The sequence below is a fragment of the Euprymna scolopes genome, chromosome 11, assembly GCF_053919585.1.
Source record: "Euprymna scolopes isolate OS-2025 chromosome 11, ASM5391958v1, whole genome shotgun sequence".
In the NCBI taxonomy this organism is placed as follows: domain Eukaryota; kingdom Metazoa; phylum Mollusca; class Cephalopoda; order Sepiida; family Sepiolidae; genus Euprymna; species Euprymna scolopes.
Genome location: NC_136492.1, coordinates 99,961,851 through 99,980,733, shown reverse-complemented (window position 1 = coordinate 99,980,733; position 18,883 = coordinate 99,961,851). Strand labels below are relative to the sequence as shown.

Here is an 18,883-nt window from a genome sequence, read left to right as displayed (position 1 = left end):
CTCAATCTTGGGAGAGAGCAAGAATATCTAGTATTATTTACCCTTCTCTCAACACAATTAAACAGACAACTCACCAGGGGGCATTTTCAGAATTGAGCTATCTTTCATTTAGAATCTAGGTATAGCTACTATCAGTGATTATAAAAAGCGATTCACAGACAAATCTCTTTCATCCATCTGGCCTCATACTCTTTGTTTACTTAAACATCAGTGATCTGACTGACCCTCTCTCTCCCTTTGGTCTAGCTGCTATGAAAAGACCATGTCAACATGTGTGTACTCCATACAAATATGAAAGATTTTCCTTCTCAACTTACACACCTACACATCATTCTACTCAGACTTTGTTGAACACATTCTCGTGGAGATAATTTCATACCACATGTGTGCTTCTCACAAACTCACTCCACATGATAGGTAAATCTTTTCTCATACACACACATCATTTAAAAACTCTCTTTGCACAGATTCTCAACATGACAAATTCATAGCAAACTCAATTCTGATTTTTGTATACTTCTTTTTTGAGTTGTTACTTTGTTTTTTATTGGCATGCTTGCATATTGAGCACAAAAATATATTGGATTACTTGTGCTGGTAAGCACCTCCACCCATAATCTTATATTATTTGCATTATTTATAGGAAAATATGCTCAATATTATAGATTTATGTTTTAGAGACATGGATTCAACAACACATGGTCTGGCAGTTTTTCATCTTGCATGCGCTTTGTATTTGTGTGCTCTTGATATATTTGGCCATTTTTTTCAACTTTCAATAATAAAAGTGAGCACTTTCCTGAAAAACCCTCAAAAATAGAAATGCATAATAATGTATTGTATTTTATTTAAAAAATTTTTTTAGGCAAGTTTTATTTTATAAGAAACATACTTTTGAGTGAGATGACTAGATCCCTCCAAAAATTACTAAACTTTTATTTTTTTTTTTACTCCAGAATAATCAATTAAACAAGTGTTAGTTACTTTTAAAAATATTGCAAACGCTTATTTAGCTTATGTAAAACTTACAGGTTATTGGAAGTTCAGACAGTCACAAAAGTAATATTGATTCTGTATATCTCACTTTATCGCAATTGATGAATTAAAATATAGAACAAATAAAGTCATAACGTTCTTTCAATTCCAAACTTTGGCATAGTCTCTGACATAAACAACCAGTTTAATATTTCCTTCTTTATTTTAATGATAATTAAATTTTGTTTTATATTTTAATTTCAAGATTGAATTTTATGCAAAAATATTTACCTTCTAAAGTGGAACTTCTGTTCAAGTATATTCTTTTAGATGCTTTTACTTTAGCAAGGTTTGCATCAAATACATTACATAAGAACGGGCTGTTTTTGACTTCAACATCTCCATAGAAAATGCGGATTTGATGTCTCCCTGGTTAGAAAAGATAAGGAATCAATTTATCAAATTAATAAGTTAAAGCATTTAAACATAATGAAATCAAAAGAAATCTGTTAAAAACAAAGTTAAAGACAAACACATGTGCAATGGAAAGTGTACAAGACTTAAATTATGTGATGAAAAATCATGCCCAACTTATGTTATATGTATTTACATATGTTCTCATGATTTTACGTGACTCCCATATGATAATGCACTAGATAATGATAAGTTAATTTGTATTCAAGGAGTGGGGGTCGTTTACTGAATCTATTCTGGTTTTGGGTCATATTTCCATCTGGTAATGCTAGTGCACAAATCCTGCTAGTTACTAAATAAAAGTTTGACTTTCATTTTATTTATTTTTTCTTCTTTATTTTATCTGCTTTGAATTACATAAAAATTCCTTAGGACATTTTTAAAACACTATAACATTTATTATACAATAAATAAGTATGATAAGGATTATGGACAACCGAATGAGATAGCATTGGTTATAGCATTAAAGATAAGGATTTTGGATACAAAAGCCAAGATGGTATAAGATAAAATGTAGATATCAAAATGTGGAACTTAGAATATCAATTGGATAGATTAACAGAATGGTTTTGGAATAAGATCAGGAATAAAGATTCTGGATATCATTTAAACAGATTTATAAGATTATATGGTAATGTTAATTTCAATTTGATCTTGATGCTTTTGTTTCAAATTTGATTGATAAAATTGGAAACATCAACATGATAAAATAAAAACATAACATTAACTAATAAAATAGTCATCACTACATAAACATAGATATCCAATTTAAGAAATATTAAAAAATAACCAATTTAAGAAATATTAAAAAATAAATAAAGCAAATGCTCATACATTTATAAAATATTAAAATACTGGAATTTATAGCTTACCAACTTCAGTAGGAGAAAAATCAACTCGATAAGTTGATGAAGAACTTCCATTGATTCTAGCAGGCACAGACTTTCCACTTGGAGCTGATAAAAACAATAAAAAAATAATGGAAGATTTTGTTGGAAAGAATTGCTGTATGCATTAATAAGACAAAGTTCAGTCTACCACTTGTAAATTTCTTAAACATATAAAGTTTGTCATGTAAATCATTATGTATTGCTGCTATATTGTTGTTATATATTGTTTTTATGTACATCATTATGTTGTTGGCATGGACATCATTATGTGTTGTTGGCATGTGTTGCTGTTATGTACATCATTATGTATTGTTATACAATACATATGGAGTATGTTTTACTGTCCACGGTCCTTTGAAAAAGTGTTAAAAAAATCAAATGTATAACAAATAAATGTTACCAAAAGCAAGATAAGTTACTCTTTTACACAACTGAGTAGGTTTTTTGTGTTTTTAATAAAATGTAAAATGTTTAATCAGCTCGAAAAACAAGCAAGTTTAAAGGGTACACGACCACAAGAAAAAGTGGCCACAATGTATTTGTTATGCAGCCATTTTTTCTTGTGGTCACAAGATTAACTTATCTTGCTATTGGTAATGTTTATTTATTATATATTTCATTTTTTTAACACTTTTTCGAAGGACTACGGCCAGTAAAACATACCCTCATTATGTATTCTTGTTATGTGTTATTGTCATGTATGTCATTATTTATTGTTGCTATGTAAATCATTGTGTTGGTATCATTATGTATTATTGTTATGTTTTCTTGTTATGTGCATCATTACGTGTTGTTGCTATTATGTTGTTATATACATCATTATGTCTTTTTGGTATGTACACTTTGATGTGTTATTATATATTGTTGCAATGTGCATCATTTTATATTATTGTTATGCAAAACATTATGTGTCTTTATGTACAACATTATGTATTGTGTTATATGCATTATTATTTAAGTAAGAAAAAAGAATAACAATCCCTGTTTACTATCCAAAAAGACATTTGTGTTGTATGAGTAACAGTAACTGGAGCAATATTTCAATTTATTACTTTTAATATTTTGTACTGAAGATTGATTTTCTATTAGTTTCTGTGTTTGGAATTTAATAAAAATTTTTGCAGATGCATCTAATATTGTTAAGCTAAAAAGATCAGTTTTCATTTGAGTTTTATTGATTTTATTAACAAGTAATTTAGATTTTTACTTTTCATAATAAATAAGAAATATGTAAAAATCAATGTTGTCATTGTCAACGTGTATGGTGTGTTATTTTCATGAAGTTATTTTAAAAACGTAATACATTTCAGTAAATATAAGAGGAAATGTTGACTAAGATTGGAGATTTTCTATAATTTATTCCAGTATTCTGAAGAATGACTGAATAATAGTAATAGTCAGAGTTCAGTATTTGAAATACAAAAGTATAATAACCCTGTTCTTTGAATACAATTAGATTAAAATATAACATGTAATTACTTTGAAGAATGCACTTATCACTTATGCTAAAAATCTGGCATAGTATGTTGTGAATAGTAAGAAGTTGGAAATGAAATAATAATGATCATATTATACTGTTAATAAAGTAACAAGGTAATGTGAAGTGAGTGAGAGGACTTAATAAATAGAGAGTAAAACTGTTTGTTACCTTCTGTATGGGAATACATATTTATGAGAAGCATTTTGTTCAGAATAAATGTAATAATTTTTAAATGGGAATGAAATCTATGCATATTTTGTGAAACACGGTTTAGGAAGTGCTGTAAGTGGCTGAGTGTGGAAGATTTGTTTAGAAAGTGTGCAGTTATTTTCCTATAGAGACAGAATATATATCAGATAATTAGCTGTAAATACCCAGTGTTGCTCAAGTAGAAGGATTGTCAGGTGAAATGTTTAAAGTAAAAGTTATTCAAAATACAGTAGAACCTCTAGACATAAAAATAATTGGTCATGGCTTGGCTTTCGTATCTTAAAATTTTTGTATCCTAAAAGGCATTTTACATGTAAATCATCTAATCCATTCCAAGTCCTATGAAAACGCTCATTAAATTTTTAAATAAAAGTAAAACCAGAATTAAATAAGAGCCAAATAGTACATAACCTAACCGTTATTACCTGTAAATCAAGTAGATATCAGAACATAGTTATAAAAGATTTTAATATAACTATGTGGAACCTTATCTTTTGAGTGAGACAATGTCCGAACTTTACGAAACACTTAAAATTATTTTTTATTTTTTCAGTTTCTAATAAGCATCACTTAACTTTATGAAACATGAAATGAATTATTTACTTTCTGATTGCTAATTTATGATTTCTAAGAAAAATAATAACACACTCCCCCACGCCTTACTAAAATTTCAGATGATGTACAATAAAAATTAAAACTGAAAATCTTTATTTAGTTTATATTCTTCAAATGTGATAATGATTGTAATGGATGTCTAAATTTATTTACAATTATTTTTCAATTTATAAAAATAGTTTAAATTTTAGGGGGGGGGGGGTAGAAAAAAATAAATTTAATTGCAATAAAAAAATGTTTTCCAGATAAAAACCAACTTTTTCTAGAAAATTACTAAAAACATTTAAAATCGAATAAAACACAGATTTCAAAGAACATTTTTTAAGAGTAAAATACCTGAAAAATAGTCTTTCTAGCCTTCTAGCTTTTGTATCCTGAAAATTCTTTTGTATACAGGAACAAAAAGATTTTCACATTACATTTCGGAAGCTGAAAATATCATAAGCAGAATCCTTTGTATGTAGAGGTTACGCTGCATATTTAAAGTAACATCCTGTCTTAGGATACACAATCTTTCTATGTTTTAACTTTATTATAAACTTCCAGGATGTGAACCAGTGGTTGCATTTTGGGAGACACAAATATTGTGTTGACTTAGGTGATTAACATCAAATCCTGTTTTATGAAGATACAATAGAAACCATTGATTACTGCTTTCCATTGTGGACTCACTCTTGAAGTACATATGGGATAGCAGTAAAGCCCTTGGATTTACAATGCTTGGCGTTTCTGATGCTAAATTTTTGATAAATAAAAAGATATGAAAATAAAACCAAGTTTAAAATAGATGTGTCTAAACGAAGACCTGTTTTACATGGTGTAATGGAATTTTTAAAAATACTAAAAAATTTAAGTAAAATTAATTATTAAAAATATTAATTTTTAAATAGGATTTAAAAAAATTATTTTAGTTATTTTATTAATTTATTAATCACATATGTATTGAAATAAATTCAATACATATGTGATTAATATTGAGTAAAAAAAAAAAAGTAATAATTCAGTGTTTATTTATGAAAGGTTATTTAGATGAGAAAGACACATGTACATGGGATTTGGTCTGATAATTTTATGTTAAATTTTTTTGACTCCTAATGGGGGGGGGGCATGACACCAATGATTTCGACGAACGTTTTTATAACCACAAGTTATAATAACCAACCAATGAAAAGCTTCCACAGTTACTATAAAAATTGTTGAATTTTGGATTCAATCAGTTCGCCGTTGTCTACGTCACGTACAGCATTTGATTCGTCATTGCCATCTTTGTTACTGGCAATTACTTCACACTCAGTATCGGGACTGCACTGCTTCTTCTCCGCCATCTTTGTTCAACATAATGTCTCAACACTTAACAGGTTATGCGCTCAGCCATCGTCTTTTCTTGGATGGTTTGGAATCTAAATTCAAATTGTGGCAGGTAAAATTTCTGGGGTGTCTAAGGATTCGGAAACTACACAAAGTGATACAATCTCCAACAGAGAATCTTAACGACCCTGAATTTCTTGAAAAGAACGCAACTGTTTGTGCAGAACTGATTCAATGCTTAGACGATAGAAGTCTGTCTCTGATTATAAGAGATGCCTTGGATGATGGACAGAAAGCATTAAACATATTAAGAGAGCATTATTTATCAAAAGGAAAACCGAAAATTATACCACTATATACAGAACTAACGTCTCTAAAATGTAACGAGGATGAAACTATTACCGACTACGTGATAAGGACAGAAACAACCGCCAATGCCTTAAAACTCTCAGGTAAAATAATAAGTGATAGCTTGTTGATATCAATGACCATCAACGGACTTCCAGCTAATTTTAAACCATTTACAACTGTAATAAGGCAAAAAGACAAACCCATAAATTTCAGTGAATTTAAAGTGGCATTGCGCAGTTACGAAGAGATGAATCAGATGCTTGTGAACAATAATAACTCCAGCAATATCATGAAGTTCAAAAATGCTTCTCGAAATCAGACACCACCAAATTACGCATCTCACCGCAATGTTTTCCCCAAAAGTAATTTTCCAAAAAAAAAGAATAAAATTATCTGCTATAATTATGGATGACCCAACCACAAAAGTTTCCAATGTCGATATAAAAGCTCAAAAATGAACTCCATAAAAAACGTTGAGAACTTTGAGGAAGAACATACATTTCTATTCACATGTAACTTTGACAATACCACAAACGGTAAAAATCACCTTATAGACTGTGTGCTATAGCACACGTTATCACCAAGGAATCTTATTTTATTAAGTTTGATTCAAACTTTAATCCACAAAGTCATTTTGTCAAACTTGCTGACAGTAGTCAAATAAATGATTGATCTTGAAAAGAGGCGATGCTAAAATATCACTAAAAAATAATAAAGGCGAAATCTATAACTGTATTCTAAAAAATGCTCTTTTCATACTTACATTTAAGCAAGACATATTTTCTGTGCAGGCTGCCATTAAACAAGGCGCGAATATAAAGTTTGGCCCAAACAAGTCAAAATTGATATACCCCAATGGGTATTTGACATTAAAGAAAATGGCCGATTATATTATTTAAAAAGTATGGTTCCTTCAAAAACTGCCTGTCATGACTTGGAAACCTGGTATAAATTCTAGGATACTGCAATACAGCTGATATTAAAAAATTACCAAATGTAGTCGAAGGCATGAAAATAATACCTTCAGACGATCTCTCAAATTGTGATGTTTGTGCACAGGAGAAAATGACAAAATATATAAGCAAAACACCAGATAAAAAGGCCATGAAAAGGAACAATCTTTAATATTTAAAAAGGCAACATATCCTCTAAATTTAGAAGGATTTTCAGATTCAGATTGGGGTAACTCTGAGGATAGAAAAAGTATAACGGGATACTGTTTTAGACTGTGAAAGACTGGACCTATGATCTCTTGGAAAACTAAAAAACAACAAATTGTTGCCCTTTATACTTGTGAAGCAGAATTTGTGGCCCTCACCCATTCTGCGCAGGAGGCAACTTTTCTTAACACTACTAAAATTTATTTTAAAACCAGATCTAAGTAAAAAACCTATAGTAATTCATTGTGACAACCAGAGTAGTATCTTATTAGCAAATAATTCTATGATTCATCAAAGGTCGAAGCATATTGATATCAGATATCATTTCATAAGGGATGAAATAAGTAAAAAATCTATTACTCTTACTTATGTGACATTTGAGAATAATATAGCCAACATTTTCACTAAACCTATAAAAAAGATAAAATTAAACCATTTTATGGCCAAACTTTTTGGAATCTAATCATCAATAAATCTATTTTCAGAAACCCAAAAAGAGAAGCATGAACAGTCGAAATCACAGAAAAAAAAAATAGATTGTAAATTATCCCAGGCACGACATTAAAATGCAACCATTTTTATCTTATGAACCTTCCCATACCCTACTAAATTTAAAACCCTAGTACACTCGTCATGTAATCCACAACCTAACTTACATTAATCTCGTAACATCACGATACAGCCATATTCCCCTTATAAGTAATGTTGTAATATAAGTTACTTTAATTAATCCTGCTTAGTATATACGCCATTGCTTTAATTCTTCATCATAATATTACGCCTGAAAACATACACCGTCTCTAAGTGCTGTTGTTGTCTCGGTTACTGCTGTCAATAAAACTCTTTATCCACTACCTAGACACTATACATCCCTATGAAAACTACTTACATTATTTAAAACTATGATAGAAACTCTATACTCCTTTTTACACTACACTTTATATAGTACGCTCCTCTTTTATCTTAGAATTCGATATAATTCCCCCTAACAACATCAAAAATTTTATTTATTTATTTCATTCCTGATGATTCCATCATTAGATGTCACATCCCCATTATGTTACCTAGCACCTTCTCTACTCTTCTGATGAGAAGCATTAGGCTTTGAAATACCTTGGTATAAAGAGTCTCCTTTATCCCCCAAATAATTGTATGTATATCCTATTCTATATTTTCCAATATATAGTGTTTGTGAATTCATTTTTGATTTCTATGATCTCCTATATAAGCTCCATTGAAATTCGTTGAGCTTCATATTATCCCAATAAGTCTCCTCTTATAGAATTGAATTTACTCTTCTTCTTTCATTATATATATAAAACTCAATAAATTAAATACATACATATATATACATATATATATATATATATATATATATATATATATATATATATCTGTATTGAAAAATAAAAATAAAATAAATAAATAAAAGGAAAAAATAAATAAAAAATTTAAAAAGTAAAAATAAAGTACTGATAAAGTATTAAAATAAAATATTATGTATTATTAAACACCATATTTAATTAGAACGCATTACTACTAATTAGACTTTGTTTTCTGCTTGGTAGTTTCTACTCAACTTCCTGTTTCATTACCATGGTGTTTTCTCTCTTTTGGAATATTCATTGGTTTTCACACTTACTGATTATATCTGTGATGTTATATGTGACTTTGAAAAGTAAATAAGCATACAGTATTTCATTATTCTACAAGATTTTTTTTTTTTTTTTTTACACAGGCATCACCACATTATCAAGGCCAAGAGGCCACTCAAGGATAAGGGTTAAAGAGTGTACATTAGAAATTGGACAATATAGTAATCATTAGTAATGAAAATTTGGTACATTTGATAACTTATATGGAACGGCTCATCAAGAACTTATTTACGTTAGACTTAAAGACAACCATATTGTAGTCAGCCGGAAAGCAGGAAAACGGAAGACAATTCCACAGGCGTGCAGTTCTAAGAAAGAAGCTCTGTTCATGGAATCTACGTTTAGGTTTAGGCACAGATAAAGAGTGAGGGGAATTATTGATAGTGTTTACAGCTAGACGAGTGTTTCTTGTGAAAGTTTGGCGAGGGGGGACCATAGAATGAAGCTCAGTCGAACACTTTCCATGAAAATAACGATACATCAGAGACAAACTCGCAACATCTCTTCTGTGAGATAGAGGTTGCAAGCTACCCGTTTGTCTATTTTTGTTTATTTTCCACACCACTTCTCACACGGGTAACCCACTTTGATGTAGCATCCTAATACCTAATACACTTATATTTATTTATTTATTTATCTAAAAAAAAAAAAAAAAAATAAAAAAAAAAATAAAAAAAAAAATTAAAAAATATCTTTTATATAATTTCATTTTTATTTTTTATTTAAAATATATTTAAAAAAAATTCAATTAATTTAGTACTGACTTGAATATAGCTAAACAAAAAAAAAATGAAGGATGAATAGTTACCATTAAATCTAATCTTGTAAGAAATAATTGTAAAAAAACAAAAATATATTTTATTTATTGGAAAGAATTTCTTTTTTGATGTTTACAATGAAGTTTATTTCCAAAATACTATAATTCAATTTAATTAAATTTAGTAAAATATAAATTAAAATTTTAAAATTATTTTTTGGTTGAAATTTCATAAAATAATAAAAATAAATCAAAATCTTAACATTTACTTTTTAAATGTTAATTTAATTATCATAATTATAGAAACAACTTTTCTATAAAAATATCTTAACCAGAGATCACATATATTTGTATATTTGCTAGATCTTTAATTTGCATCAAATTTTATAATGATTTTCTGTTTTTCCAAGTGAATAATCAAATTACATTTTTTTATGCAGAATTTTGATTTCTAAATGGAATTTAAAGTTTCTTTGTAATGTTTAAATAAAATATAAATACAAATGTGCAATGTTTGTCAATGTAATTACAAATACTTACCGATGATATTTACAGTGGGGTTACCATTTCCAGATCCTTGTGAGTCAATTTTGAAACTAGACAATGTATTTGCACATGCAAACTGAAGAGCATCACCTGAAACTTGCACTCTTTCGTTATCCACAACGTTGCAAGGAAATGGACTGCCTGTACAAGATGAACAGTTAACAAACTTAGTATGACTTTGGAACGTTATATGTTAATGTTTGTTTCATAATGTTTTTTTTTGTATATTATTTACTAGCAGGTGGGGGCGGCTTTGCCTGAGCATAAAATATGCTTAAATATGATATTTTCATTTGTTCAGATTTTGTATATATTATTATAGAGTCGTCATTTCAAAAGTAAAAAAAAGAGGGTATTTAGGTGCTATCAGCTCGAATCGAAACTGAAACTGTAGCATTCAAAGCTGGTGACATTGCCACTGTACCAACATGACACGCATATTAAAAATTAAAAATAAATGTACAAAATGTTCAACGATTTTTTTCAAGTTTGACCCATTTTTGACCTCTTAAAAACTATTTGAACTGGCTAAAGATCCATAAAAGAACGGCCCATAAAAAATCCAATCATTTGAGGCCCCTAGTTTCACTTTGCGACTTTTAGTTTCAGAAAAGATAGAGTTTGAAAATATGGAGACAGACAGACTGACAGACAGACATATAGCCATTTATATATTAGATTAATGCAAAATATATACCAAAACATTCTTTATTTGCGATTAATTCATCATGTTATTCATTTTACTAAGCTTCTGTCTATTACTTTCATCCTCTCTTTTTAGGTTGTTTGAATCTTTTCTTTTATTTTACACATTATCTGTCACTTTCATTTTCATCTCTCTCTATGAGTTTGTTCAATCAATGGTAATAAAACTATAAAACAAGAAGTAGCCTATTATTTAGATCAACAAAAGAAAATATCAACATAATAATATTATTTAATTAAAGAGAATTGAAAAATACATGAGTGCATAATGTTTAATGAAATTCAATTTGTTTATTATTATATAACAGTTTTAACGATGTCTCTTGTTTTACACAATTTAATGTTAATTGTTTGAATTCCATATTTTTAATTGGTTCATGAGAGTCAAATTTAATTGATTTGCATCAGTCATTAAAAAAACGAAAGTATTATTTGGTTAGGTATATTGGATATCCAAATCTAAGAAATTGTGATTGATTAATTGTATTACCTGGTACAGGGATACCATTGAATTTGATATGAACCAAATGTTTGGATGGTTGTTGAGGAATAAATGATACATTGAAGCAAGCATCTCGTGGTTCTTGCTTCACATAATTCGGCACATTCTCACCATTTACAGAGATAAATATTTCCAGATTTCCAGCGCCAGCTTTACTGGCATCCACTTGAAGAGAAAAATGGAAAGAAAAAGACGGTTCAAACTTTAGATCAGCATAAATGCGAAAATAAGGAACTTAATGTGGTCTGAAATGCTACCAAAGGCAAGATAAATTACTCTTCTGTGATTAAATACTTAAAAATTGGTACAAACCTGTAGAATCTCGTGCAGACAAAAAGAATGAGGAAAAAAGAAAAAGAAAGACCGCCTTTTCTCTTTATATGCTTGCGATATTGTTACCTAATATGCAAACGAGATGCTTCTAATTTGAAATAAAAAGCCTGATTTTTCAGGGACTGGGTGGATTTTTAGATATGGATGTAGGAGTAGCAAGTTTTATCAGCAGTGCATTATGTTTTGGAGTTGAGAGTTTTAACAGCAGAGCATTAAGGATCGAGTTTCGGAGTAACAAGATTTTGACAGAAGTGTGTCGAATTTAATCTTGGAAATTGTTACTTGAAAGCGAAGCATAGTTAACAATCCACCAGGGTAAATGTAGAACAGTTGACACTTGGTTGTTTTAACTACACACGAGTTATCCTTTTACTTTTTACACCTTTTTAAGTAACTTATAAAATAAAGTTGCGATATGAATAACACTTGTTTTTACTTGTTAATTTTCTATAGTAGTAATTACTTTCATTCTTATTTTGGAATTTTTGAGATGAGGATAATTTGTACTATTTGCACTACTGTTCTTATCTTGACTGTCATTTTCATAATGTTTTGGCTGATGTAATCTTTGCTATTCAAGTGCATTTTGTCAAATTTGGAAATCTTTAAGGAATTTTGAATGGAACTCTCATCCCATCAGGCATAACCAGGTAGAAGTTTTAAGTTTAAGCTTTTCGAGCACTATAATTGGAATGCCGTCAGAGCCAGTTGCTTTACTGGAATCAAGGTTTTGATTAGCTTGGCAACATCACGCACAGATATTTTTATGTCGCATAGTGTGCTTTCCGATACAAAGGAAATACTGGGGGTTGGCAGCCTTGGTTGCATAGAGTAGAATTAGCTGCAAAGAGTTTGGCTTTGTCTGATGCTGACGAGATTACTTCAGGTCCATTGATGATAGTTAGGATAGAGCACATGCTTCTGTTCAGAATTCTATTTGCTATTTGCCAAAACTGATTGGAACCAAGCTGCTGCTCAGCTACTTTGGACTTGGCAGACTGAACTCTCTCCTTTTCTCATAAGTTATTTAATATAAAATTTATCTACACATTATTTAGATAACTGTCAGTAATAATGACTACAAAATGACATTAGCAATGGTATTAATCAAAAAAGTGGTAACCTTAGAATCCCAAACTATTTAAAGCAAAGTGAACAAACTTTTTTGCTAACTTTTCAAAACTTTGGCATCGTTTGCATTTCTATAAATTTCTGTTTTCAAGTGATACTTAAAAATTATCTAAAAGAATTTAGCAATAATTCTTAATTTCTTTTTCCGTGTTTACCCTATTCATCTTTTTTTTTATGATAAAACATTTATAAAGACTGCATTTATTTGCATTCCATCTTCAAAGTTACATTCTAAGCATTCATTTAAAAATTATACTGACACTTATAAATAATTGCAAAAAAACGATATAAATAGTTGGGTTTTTGCCTGCATTAATGCTTAGCCATATTGAATATAAAAACGTAATTATGACGGTATCTGTAGCATGACAAGTTGGCAATTCTATTCGTCTTTGATGCCAAAACACATTTTTAACAAGCTGCTATATGTTTCTGAATTTTCGAGATAGACATTGATAATTTGGATTATTTAGATTACTGTTCTCATCTTGAGTGTTATTCTCATAACATGTTGACCAATGCATACTGTTGAATCGGTAATCTGCATGGAATTTCTAAATAGAACCCTTTACTTAATTCATAAGGATAGCAAGCTCTCCTTCTGTCAGCCATAACTGGATAGAAGTTTTAAGTAATTCCCAATTGTATTCTTAGTATCACATGCACTGAGGATTGAACCTTCAACCTCCAGAAGAGTGTCATTTATAACTGAATTTTTACCTAGTACTTTATCCATTATGCCACAAGTTCAAATGCTGATGTTTGAATAATGCAAATAATACATTTTTTTTCTTAGTTTTTTTTTAATTAAAAAAATATTCTGACAACTCTTGTTTGGACCACGGTCAGAAAAAATGCCATGAATCCAGAACAAAAGAAATTTATTAAAAATATGAAATGAACAAATATTTTAATCTGCTTGAGCTTAAAATATGTTGATAGATTAAGTAACAGATAAAAATGAATCATTAAAATAAATACTTACAAAAAAAGTTAACTGGTTTTCCCAAAACACCTTGACTCAAAGATGATACTATGACCTTGCTAGTATCATAAGCTTTGGCAATGAAAGGACTTCCTTTAACTGGTCCACCCGCATAGATAACTGATATCTCATGTTCTCCTGTTAAATAAAAATAGGTATATATAATGCTGTGATAATAATTAGGATAACATTTCAGGGAGGATAAAGTCATAAACACAGAGTAAATCATCATCTCAATATATAAACAAACTGACAGTTTGAGCACTTAGAGCTAATCTAAACAATGTAGAATCATTTCTCCTAGTAAACTCTTTGGATATCCTAGAACTTGATCACCTCTAATCATTTTAACATAACTGGATATCTCCTGTAATATCTACCGTAAGGACTCAGATATATGCACGGACCTAGAGTTTAGATGATCAGGCCTTCATGTGCTTTAGACTATACTTACAACACTGCATTAGTAACATATTTTCTCTACCATTCTTCCCCGACCAAGGACTGGTTGGTTGTTTTTGTTTTACGGCATATCAACCTTTTTCAGGTTATTTAATGCCGAATCTAGTTATTTTGAGGAACGATTTTTAATGGAGTATATATTTTTTTTTTTTTTAAGTCAGATTCTATTTAACCCATAGTTGGGACCCTAACAGGTACTACCACTCCGGGTCAGAGTGGACCTGGGAGCAATGGCAATTAAAGGGTGGCTCCACACTCCCTAAGGCCCGCAAGGTGGGGCCTCACCATCGGATATGGATATGACCTAAAACTATATCCGACCAAGAACTGTAGCCCAATCAGCCATGTCTCTGACAATATACACGCAGCACTCTTTAGATACTAGCTCCCAAATGGTGATTTTAATGTCCATGACAGTAATATTCTTGGTTTCTCAAACTATACAGATGCAGCTGGTAGCAGCATGCAATGTTTCTCTATATCTCATTCGTTTACACATACTGTCATGCTTCCATTTGGAAAAACTGATCACCTTAACTCTCAACCCCAAATTGAGAAGTCATTCCTCAAAATGATGGAATACTTCAAAAAGGCTAATTGGGAATCCATCAGAGATCACATCAGAGATGCTCCATGGAGTAATATTTTTTCTCTTCCTACTGAACAATGTGCAAATGAGGCATATAAATGAGTCAAAGTAGCCATTGAAGTATATGTTCCCACACGCAAGTTCTGTAGCAAACACCACTCTCCTCAATGGTTCACTTCAACTTGTGCAAAAGCAGCACATATTCATCTACCATAAGTCAAATACAAAAAGGAAATCATTGTAAGAATAAAATGGCCACAACCAAGAGAATACTGAAATGAACAGGAAATGCATTAAATTGCTGAAATTAGGAATCTGGAAATAATAGTGTGGCGATAAATATGCAATCAATAATTCCACACAATTCTATCCAACAACTTTAAGGTCACTTTTACAGCAGTCAAGAAGGCTGAACTCCAACTTCACCTTAGACCACACAAAACCCTCTCTCTAAATTTCACTTTGTGGATAGAAGTCACACTTGATAATCTGACAATAATCCCTTCTCATGCCCATGATATAAAACACCTAAACACCTCCAATTCATCTGCCATATTAATTCAGAAATGCTTTGTTGAGCTAGCACCCAGCTCTCCAAACTCTTCAACAAATGCCTAGCCGTGTCTTACTTTTCTGATAGCTGGAAAATTACCTCTGTCGTACCGATATTCAAGAATTCTGGAGAAAGAACTGATCCGCTTAATTATCACCTCAACAGCTTCCTGCCTGTCTTTGCTAAAATTGTTGAATCATTGATATATCAAGTGTTAGTCCACCATTTTGTAAATCTTAAACTTCTTTTTGACTTACAGTATGGATATAGACAAACCTGTTCCACTATTCTAATAGTCATCTCTGACTGCATGCATTCAATAAGGTAAGAGAAGTGAGGACTGTAGCCCTTGATTTATCTAAAGTCTTTTGATAAGACTTTAAATTAATTTAAGTATTACTAGACTGATATTTAATACTAGCAGGACCCATTAACCAGTGTTGCCCAGTGGAAGCCTGTTGCAAAAAAGTAAACTATGGTTGTTGTTGGTGGCCACTGCTGCCCCTAAAGAATTGTGGACACTGGCGGCCGTGGCTGAAATTAAATAATCTGGCTTTCACTGGTGATTAGTGTTGGTTTGGAGCGATAACATGCAGATACTTTGAATTTAAAAAAAAGCAATTAAGGGAATGCGTAAATCAGTATGAATCATTAAAAAAAATTTTTTTTTGTTTTTAGGCATCACCACTTATCAAGGCCCAGAGGCCACTCGAGGATAAGGGTTAAAAAGTGTACAGTAATAAAATTGGACAATATAGTAATCGTTAGTAATGGAAATTTGGTAAATTTGTTAACTTAAGTGGAACGGCTCATCAAGAACTTGTTTATGTTGGACTTGAAGACAACCATATTGTAGTCAGCTGGAAAATGGAAGACAGTTCCACAAAGAAGTTTTGTTCATGAATCTATGTTTAGGTTTAGGCACAGATAAAGAGTGGGGGAAATTATTGATAGTGTTTTCAGCTAGATAAGTGTTTCTTGTGAAAGTTAAGCGAGGGAGGACCATAGACTGAAGCTCAGTCAAACACTTTCCATGAAAATAACGATACATCAGAGACAAACTCGCAACATCTCTTCTGTGAGATAGAGGTTGCAGAGAAGAGAAAAGGACATCTCCTACGAGGCTACAAAGTCAATTTTGAACTCTATCAAGGAAGAATAAGTCCTTTCTAGCAGTTCCTGCTCAGATGTGGGAACAGTACTCCATCCTTGGACGTACCTGGCTCTTATATAGGTAGAGAATTGCATCAGCAGTGGGATATCTACTGGATTGATAGAAGGATTCCATTTTTCCAGTGGCCTTGCCAACGGATTTGATGTATGTTTTCCATTTAAGATCAGGAGTAACAGTCAAGGCCAGAAGCTTGTCAAAACATGAAACCTCCCCAAGACGAGCCATTCATTTCAATTGATGCCAGATGGGGATCAGAGCGATGATGATGTAAAGATAAAAGCTTGGTTTTAGATGCATTAAAGGTAACCAGCTACTCCTTTCCCCATTTTACCACATGTTCAAGATCAGAGGAGAGAGAATCGGAGAGAAATTGGTTATTTACGGTCTCAGATGTGCTACCATAGATGATAGTGTCGTCAGCATAAATGTCTACAAATGATGTAAGGATGTGATTTGAAAGATCATTAATGTAGATCAGGAAGAGAGTTGGGCCCAGGATGGCCTCCTAGGGACTCCAGCATTAATACTGAGAGCTTCTAATTTCTGCCCATCAACCACTACTCTTATGAATCTATCAGAGAGAAATGATTTAATAACTGAGAAGACATTTCCAGCTATACCATAGCTGGAGATCTTGTGAAGTATACCTTTATGTCATACCTTATCAAAAGCCTTTGATATGTCAAGAGCAATTGCCCTAGAGAGGGAAGTCTCCGTTGAGAGATCTGCTAATTCTATGTGATATAACTAAGCACATCTGCTGTAGATCTAGCAGAACGGAAACCATATTGCGTGTCACTAAGAAGGTTATTTTTACTGAGATTGTTGATTACTTCTTTATTTAACACAGATTCCAGCAACTTACTCATGATGCACAGGAGACTTATTGGCCTGTACTGAGAGGGAGATGACCGATCACCTGAATTCTTAAGTACAGGGCATACTGATGAGATTTTCCACGGTGATGGGAAGCAATTCTCCTTAAGACAACGTTTAAACAGTTTTTTAAGTATGGGAGCTAGTTCTGGTGTAAGTTTTTTGAGTACTATAATTGGAATACTGTCAGGGCCGGTTGATTTACTGGAATCAAGGTTTTAAGCTTGGCAACATCATGTACAAATATATGTATATCACATAGTATGTTTTCTGATACAGAGGGAAATATTGGGAGTTGATGGCCTTGGTCGCAAAGGGTAGAATTAGCTGCAAAGTTCTTGGCAATCTTCAAAAAAAAAGGTCCATTAGAATAATAATGGATAGTAAAAACAGAAGGTTAGGGATTCTCACTGTATATGAACTATCGAAATCAGTGGGAGCAGTCTTAGCTGTTTCTGGTTACTGTTCAAGTCTTCCACCAACAGTATTAAAGTACATTCCAGTTTTATGTCGTCTTTTTTTAGCATGTAAAACAAACAATGGTGACTATTTTCATTTCACTTCTTTAAATAATGTCATGTTAAGAACGGCATTTGGAATAGACATCTCAAACTCCCCATGTTAAGAACGGCATTTGGAATAGACACCACGAAGCTCCTCATTTAAGAACAGCGTTTGAAATAAAAATGTTGCATCTTTGCTTGTTTTATAACTACTTTAATGGAATATACTCTAACAAATCTATAACACATGTGCCCCTCAACAGGAATACTCTAACCAAGAGCAGCAAAATTCTCATTGTAAAGGTCCCTGGGATGTTGGAAAGCTTTCTACTCTAATCATTTCTACGTCAAACTTCTATACTTTGGAATTCCCTCCCTGTTTTCTGCTTCCCTAACTCCCTACATAGTAGAGGTAGGGAGTACTGGGTCGAAAAAAGGTCACATCTTCAAAATCTGGTGGGGACCCCCTCAAATCAAAATATAAGGTGTATCTAGGTCAAAATCGAAAAAAAATTTGAAAAAAAAAATTTTTTCATCTGTTGCCGGCATTTTTTAGATCTGAGGCTGGTTTTTCAAGAAATATGTGTCCGAAATGTCAATATGAGTGATTTCAAGGCATAATTTTGCTTCTTGTGTATCTCCAATGCCC

At 31.5% G+C, this 18,883-nt stretch overlaps 1 protein-coding gene across 2 annotated transcripts in view; it reads right to left on the bottom strand.

The window, feature by feature from the left end:
* LOC145287981 (filamin-B-like) overlaps positions 1 to 18,883 on the bottom strand; it is a 306,042-nt gene that overhangs the window by 80,886 nt on the left and 206,273 nt on the right. Inside the window, exons 14-18 of one of the 2 annotated variants that reach the window (XM_080135974.1) lie at positions 14,078 to 14,215; positions 11,617 to 11,793; positions 10,416 to 10,562; positions 2,322 to 2,405; positions 1,267 to 1,404 (exon numbers count right to left, since the gene is read on the bottom strand). The exons of the other annotated variant lie outside the window; for it this stretch is intronic. Coding sequence (XP_079992100.1) covers positions 1,267 to 1,404; positions 2,322 to 2,405; positions 10,416 to 10,562; positions 11,617 to 11,793; positions 14,078 to 14,215 — 684 coding nt within the window. The remainder of the gene's footprint in view (positions 1 to 1,266; positions 1,405 to 2,321; positions 2,406 to 10,415; positions 10,563 to 11,616; positions 11,794 to 14,077; positions 14,216 to 18,883) is intronic. 2 annotated transcript variants of the gene reach the window in all.